This window comes from Limulus polyphemus, unplaced genomic scaffold, assembly GCF_000517525.1.
Source record: "Limulus polyphemus unplaced genomic scaffold, Limulus_polyphemus-2.1.2 Scaffold1301, whole genome shotgun sequence".
Lineage (NCBI taxonomy): Eukaryota > Metazoa > Arthropoda > Merostomata > Xiphosura > Limulidae > Limulus > Limulus polyphemus.
The window spans coordinates 5,335-12,894 of record NW_013666911.1 but is presented as its reverse complement, the minus strand read 5'-3'; the positions used below and the strand labels follow the sequence as shown (position 1 = coordinate 12,894).

Below are 7,560 nucleotides of genomic sequence, written 5' to 3'. Positions count from 1 at the left end.
CCTTACTATCTTGTTTGCATTGTTTTTGAAGGATTGATATTAGCCATTCCTCCATTTACTTCCGTTTTTGAAAAGTTTTTCTTTACTTGTACTATTTCCAAACCCTGTAAGAATAATTTTCGTTTTCCTCCAACTGAGATCACTGCAGATTTTTGAGGTCTTATTATTGAAATAAAATTACAGGTCCGTAAGCAGAAAGTTTGAAGGGGGGGGGGGGTCTAATTTGTGAGATCAAAAGCCAACACATATTGTACGAAGCACAATTAGCATGCTAATAATACGGGGGTCTGAGGGTATGCCCCTTCTCTCCCAGAAAATTTGTAAAAAATAGGTGTTGTGAAATTAAGTCTGGAAGCAAATTTGCATGAAATTAAGTCTGGAAGCAAAGTTGCATGAAATATAGCTTAAACAATTGCATGGTTGTTCACATAAAATCCACAAACGTCCAATGATAAATCAACAAATCATTACTCTGTTGTAACACTGCATGGAGAGTTAAACTCAAATTAGCATAAATATGTGTATTTTATCATAGTAAAGTACTGTACTATCTACATACAGAGTAGTTATTAACTGTTAAATTATATTACTAATTTAAACAACTCTGCACAACACGTATACTACTTATTTGAATTACTGGCTATCATACACGTACATGTATGCACCACTGAAATAACCTGTTAGCATGCTCCATTCTTCTGGGGTGCTTTTCCATAAATAACTTACATAGTTTTAAATGTTGATAGCAGTGTCAAAATGATAATGTATTAAAGCTAAAGCACTCAGTCTTTCTTCGGCTTGTGTAAACCTCAGGTAATTATTCAGCCTGTATGGATTTTGACGAAAAAGCTCTGGATGCAAATATGATAACCAACAGTGTAACGAACATTTGTATATACGTTTGACTTGTTTTAATATATTATTTTAAAACATGTGGACTATGTTGTTATTTCTTTAATGTTGAAATTTATCGCCAACAAATCACGAACACCTACTGTAAAGAATCCGGCCTACAAAACCTGACAGTAGCAATACGGCTTCGACTTCCAATTACAAAGTGTCAACAGAAGTCATTGCATGCGACTATTTCATGCCAAAAAATCTTGATGTAGACTATGTAGAAACATTATATACCATAAGCAGATGAGCTATAACTATATAAACATGTTTTTTTTTTACATCACGTGCGTGAATGAATCTAATATAAATATACGTATATCCACTAATCAAGCCCGATTCTAGACATTTTTTGCACTTTACATTTAGAAGATGTTGCCTACATAGCCTACATAGAAAATGGCATTTTCAAAGTGCAAATCAATACCTCTATTGTCGTTGTTCCATCAGGGTTGTTCTGGTCAGATGAAGTCACTCTTTCTCCTCCTCTTCTTTTGAAGGTTGATGCCTGAAGTTTGGGATTATCCGATGGAGAGTCTTCAGATTGCTTGTGTTTTTTCTAACAGCGCATACAAAATTACCCTTATTATATGATTAGCGAACATTTTATATTTCCAAATGAATAGGAAACTATAAAATTAGGATTTGGTTTTCGAGTCGTTTATTAAGATAGTTTTCCAAAAAGGCTAGAATTGTTCTGGTTCAACGCCCGTAATTCCTAAAATAAATGTTGGACATACGAGAATTTAATTTTTCTCTCTTTTCTTTATATGAAAATTTAGAATGTTTTTATTATTATTTCTGAACACATAACATACAATATAATATTGTGCAAAAAGTCCAAATACGTAGATAACCTTAATCCTTCAAAATATAATCTGATCCTGTTTAAATTACTATGGGAAAGAATATTGAAAAAATTAATCTTTAAAGTGCGTAGAAATTCTATGTATTTTTTACATAATTATATATGCATAGTTTTTTATTTAAAACTTTAAAAAATAATTAAGATATTAAGCATAATAATAAGTGTTTTGCTCGTTAGATTACTACCAGAAACAGTCGACATGTTGTTCACACGCAAATATTCACCTTACATAACCAGGGAAAAGTTCGCTTGAAGCACCACAAGAGGGCCCCAGCAGCAGGAATAATACCGACAATCCCGATGATATACACTTGTGTTCGTCCAACTTCTTCTTCTTGATTAGTCTCCGTGGTATTGTCTAAAAGCCGCCAATATTACAATAAAAAAAAATGTTTTAGCGTGAAGAAAGTCAGTTAACTATTCTACGAAGACAGACTGTGTTGTGTATCCGTGGAGAAGTTAACTGACCTTCCTTATGTTAAAACGTAAAACACTGACTATGTGTTATAACCTATTAACATCTTAAGAAGCTTTAGTATTCATATTGAATTTTTATGTTTCGTATAATACACAGTATGTCTACTAGCATTATGACAACGTTAAAGTAATCCTTAAATATCAAAACACGTTTTATCTAGAAGATTGCAACACGTGACGAATAATACTAATCTGTTATACCAGACAAATGTAACTTGGTTATTTATAATAGATAAGGAATGAACTTATAAAAACGGTGCCACTTATAATTGGTGCCTGTGCCACCCACGAGTGTTGTTTATGTTCCTTGTTTCAAGCACTGGCTGCATCCAGTCAAAGTATAATGTGATGAACTTTTCATAAAAATATTATTGAACTATTGTTGTTGTTTTTTAAGTTACTATTCAACGGAATTGTACTGATTACATTATCTCGTCCTTGCATTAAAATGGCTTGAATTTTAAAACTTTTAAAATGAGTGAACGTTACACTGGAATTATAGGAGACTAAAACCCAAGATATAGAATAAGTAGGGAACACTCTATAAATGTCATCCCAGACAATTGTTTTTATGGTGGCCATCATATAATCCCATTTGCGCGTATGGTCTTTATTATAATGTTGCACACGGAGCCCAACAGGATTAACATGATGACCTGGTGAAACTTACTATAGCAAAGGATACAATGTTGGTGCTTAGAACATTCTGTTGCGTCAGCGAGATCACGTGACTATTGGCACGCCACCTATTTTCTAGAAGTATCTTGTTCCTTCGTGAATGCCCTAGCATTTACTAGATATATGTTTTCCTGGTATATAAATAAGACGCTCACAACGTGGCGGAATAATGTAATGTGTGTGTAGACAGTGAGTAATTGATCTGCAGTCAGAGAGTATTATTGTGCACGTTCGTTGTTATAGCGTTTGTTTTAGCGCGATTGTTGAAGTTGAGTGTATCGGTAAAGTTATATTCGGAAAGAATAAACTAGTTTTATTAGAAAGGACTTGTGTCGCTAAAGTTTTGTCGCAACTTTACGGAAGTTACGGAAAGTTAATTAACAAACGGAGACGTAACAATTCCATTGTTCTTCTGGAATACGACTTCAGCGTAGCAACTGGATATTACTGTAGCTAAAAATTCAAAGTATCTTACTTTAACCTATTCTGAAAATAGTGTGGCGTTTCTTTAATGCCTTTCTATGTTTAGAAAATTTTGTTCAAATGTAGTACGTATTTGTGTATTCTGATAACTACTAACCAGTAAGAAAACTGGGCCAAGCGTGGCCTAGTTAATGAGCCAGGCTGCGGTTCCGTAGGTCCGATGTTTTTGCCGAAATTCCACTCAACAAACTTCACACTTTTGGCCGTGGGTGCATTATAACAGTGACAGTGAATCTGATTATTCAGATCACAGCTGGACAAAACCATTGTAACGCTGGGTGCTGCTAACTGTCTGCCTTCTTTTTATCATTAGTTCAAAATTAGGGATGGTTGTACCTAAACCTTGGGAATATCCGACCTGGCCCTTTAACCCATTCGTCGCATAAGGCGCCGTTCAGTTTGAAATAACAATGTCAGTTGTAAATTTTTCATTTGTAATAAAAGTTCTTCGTTTCCAACCAACAAATCTTTTGAAAAAATAAAATTCTTTATTGAATAACAACTAAAATTACTTCATGGCCGACTCTATTAATAACAAGGTTTAGTTAATATAATATGCTATTTTCTATTACAAAATTAAACAACCATTTCATTATTCCTTATCGTCCAAAGACTGTAATATTCCACTATATGTGGTTCGAGTATCTCTCAAGGTCGATCTCAGGTAAATATATTTAGCAATATATTATTATATCCTTATGTAGGAGAACGATACTTTAAAAAATAACTATTCATTCCCGAGTTGTTATGTGTTTATTTATAAATATGGAGATATTGCAAATCACGTGAACAATACTCAAAGGTGAATCCAGAATAATAACTGTTTCTAATGGCTTACGTATTTCTAGTGGTTCTTTTACAAAAGAACTCAAATGATTTGTTGTAGAGGTATACTTAGTCGTCGTTTCGAACTGCAGGCCAGAACGATGAAAACACACTGTAGATGGCGCTATATAAAAATTTTAAAGGGCTTTAAACCGATCAAACAACGAGTATTATAAGTATAAGCACTAGAAGCCGTGTATTATATAGTCAACCTAGTTGTGTTTCCTGAGCAACAATGAATTGTGATGAGATTCTCAACGAACCAATTTTGTGTATATATATATATATATATATTAAATTGAATAAATTTGTATTTAAACATCTGTAATCATAACAGAAAAAAAGAGTATTGTATGTGGTCTAATTGAGTATACTCAACACGTGAAATAATTATATATATAATGCTACTTAGTTTTAATAATTTAGAAGACCTAATCACACTCACCCACAGAAACTTTACGTAGGTTTTCAACTGACGACAAAGTTTTATCTCCATTGAAGGTCACGTATATATATTTAACTCGTTCTTCGCTAGGTGGCGATTTAGAAAAAGGCGGTTCCCTGTCATTGTAGGCGTGGCCAAGGTCAAGCTTATCAGTAGAAAAGGTTGACGGTTCGGCGTTATCTTGTGTATGAACTTTGTCTACAAAAGGCGATTTACCAGTAGTAGAGTGAAACAGATCCTCAACTTCTGTGGTTACAGTAGTAATCTCTAGTGTAAACGTGGATTGAATCTGGCTCTCGTTTTTGGCATCATTGGACAGGCTTGTGTGTTCAACTGGAGTATAAAGAAAATTAAACAGTTATCATCAATCTTTTGTACTATGTATTATTTCAGAGAGCAGTTCATATCAATCGTTCTTAATATGTCAGGATTATACACTCAAAACATTTGTACTTAAATATTATGACGTACACTTAAAACTTAAGTTCAAACTTTTTCTCGCCGAGACAGAGCATTTTCCACCCCATAGGAACATCGTAAGCAATCGCCACCTGAGACCAAGGACCATAGCATCACGTGGCTCTAAGTTGGGTCAAGGACTCTCATTTTGTTTTAATAGTGTATTACGCAAAGGCTGTATAAACTGTTCAGTAACGCGTGTACATTTTTGTAATATACACTTTGAAAATAAATATTTAATAGCACATTTAATCTCGTTTTGTTGTATACTCTTCGAATTCTGGATCAAATTTGTTTGTTTTCATTGGTAGAGCCCTGCTCGAACACCTACCATTTTGCGCTCTGCTTGGCCAAATACATACAGTACTAGTATTAGTGTTGGTTCACAAAAAAACAAGTAGCTTAACACTGTGAACGTTGTTAAACCTCAATGGTAGTATATTTCGTATAACATCGCGAACTCTGTATAAACTATTTGTTTTACACATTCAACGCCGACCCCCTATGTCACTCCCCTAGGGAACCTAAGGGTAAGTACCAGGACTGATGACAATCGGTCCAACGGTTTGCTAGTTCTAACCAGAGTCCAGAAACATAGACTTATTTTATCAAATAATGGTCGAGATTTTAAGCAGTTGAATTTTCGCAGTCTCTACGTTTTTTCTTTTGTGTGTAAGGTAGGTATCTTGTATTTTTTGTTTTTAAACTCTTGTAATGTTAGTTGAAATATTTTATCTTTGATTAGATAAAAAAAAAGACGAATATCAAATTTATAAATAATTTAATACAATCGACTCTTAGCTTACCTCATTCATCAGAACGTACAGTTTTTTCGAAATACAACAAAATGTACATAGCGGCGAAGACAATGCTTTTTAAAGATATTTTACTGGACATTTTTTTTCCCTTCAAAATTCCTTACTCGCCATAAAAGAATTAAAGCAATATGATCCCTAAGAATGAATCAATTTACGGATGTTACATCTCTGGACAGGTGATACCCAACTGAAATACCTAATAATGACAAAACCGTTCATATAGACGAAACGAGAAAACTGAATTGCGTAAAAGAAAGCATTTATGTAAATAAACCATTATAGAATTACAAGTCCTACGGTATTGATGTGTCTCTTTTGATAAAAAAAAAATAATAAAATTAGTTACGTGTCGCACAAAATATTATTGAGTTGCACATTTCTGAATAAAAATAAAAAGAGCAAACATGACGATTTTAACTTCCCATTGTTGCTGTTGTTTTCCCCAGGCAAAGCAAGACAATTGGCTATCTGCGTTCTGTCAACCGTGGGGAAACGAACCCCGGATTTTAGCATTGTAAATCCATAAACTTACCTTACCGCGAGGGGTAATCAAGAACAGTGACACCATAAGTGATCATTGAAAAGTACAAAAATACAGTTTACACAACCGTTGATAACAACCCCAGAGAACTTTTTGGATTCAGGAGAAAATTCAAAGCAGATTTGTGGAATTAGGAAAAGGAGGAAGGAGCAGAGCCTAAGCAATAGGGTGTGAAAGGAGCGAATTTAACCTTGACCGCTGGCTCAGGAGATCACTGAACCTTACTCCTGGAACCAAAAAAAAATTCGAGAAGCAGTAGAGTAGTGGTTTCTTGTTACAATAAGGTCTCCAAGATCTTCTTGCACCCGAGATTTCTTGTCACGGCGCTGAACAAGACATCGAAAACGTGTAACGAATGTGGTCCTTCCAGCCAAAGCTTTCATAGAAACAATTATATCAAGGGTGTTGTTACCCATAAATGTATACACATAATTTGTACGAATGCTAACCCAAAACGTTACTTTGTGATTCAAACTGGTAGGGTCCCCGTCATGTGGTTTGGCATCCAGTGGATGTACTAGGAATGGACCTAGGTACCCTATCAAATGGTCCTACTTGTCATGAGTTGCCGCTGAACACTCTCCGCACTTACAGCTGTGGTGGCGCTATAACCGAAACAGTAAATATAGTTATTCGGTCAAGAGCAACCTATAGGCAACAGAGGCGATTAACTGGTCAGCAAACGAAAATTTGAAATGGCTATAGCTGAACCTTAGGATCTCTGATCTGATCGTGTCGCAGAAGGTAGGATTTATTGATTTAGGTTCAAAATAACAAATCATTTGTGGACGAACATTACGTTGTTTTGTCCCCTTCTCAGATTGAAATTACGTTTACACAAGTTTAACTTAAAAATTTAACACCACAATACTAGTTAGTAAAAAATTGCCAATGTTCAATTGATGAATTTTTTTACCAAAACATACATTATTGTTGGTGAAAGCTTTGATAAGATCTTTTATTAGTCTTTACAAAGATGTATGAACCGTTATTTACTGTAAACATCATAGGACGCTTTTTTTCATTGTAAACTGTAATATATATATATATATATATATATATATATATA

The 7,560-nt window shown here is 34.4% G+C and overlaps 1 protein-coding gene across 2 annotated transcripts in view; it reads right to left on the bottom strand.

Annotated features, from left to right (window-relative positions):
* The window catches only part of LOC106463009 (tyrosine kinase receptor Cad96Ca-like), a 31,068-nt gene that overhangs the window by 20,210 nt on the left and 3,298 nt on the right, over positions 1–7,560 (bottom strand). The window contains exons 2-4 of one of the 2 annotated variants that reach the window (XM_022390413.1): positions 4,674–5,006; positions 1,990–2,123; positions 1,325–1,456 (exon numbers count right to left, since the gene is read on the bottom strand). In XM_022390413.1, coding sequence (XP_022246121.1) covers positions 1,325–1,456; positions 1,990–2,123; positions 4,674–5,006 — 599 coding nt within the window. Of the gene's footprint in view, positions 1–1,324; positions 1,457–1,989; positions 2,124–4,673; positions 5,007–7,560 lie in introns of those variants that run through there. The other variant, XM_013922976.2, reaches the window with a different exon arrangement.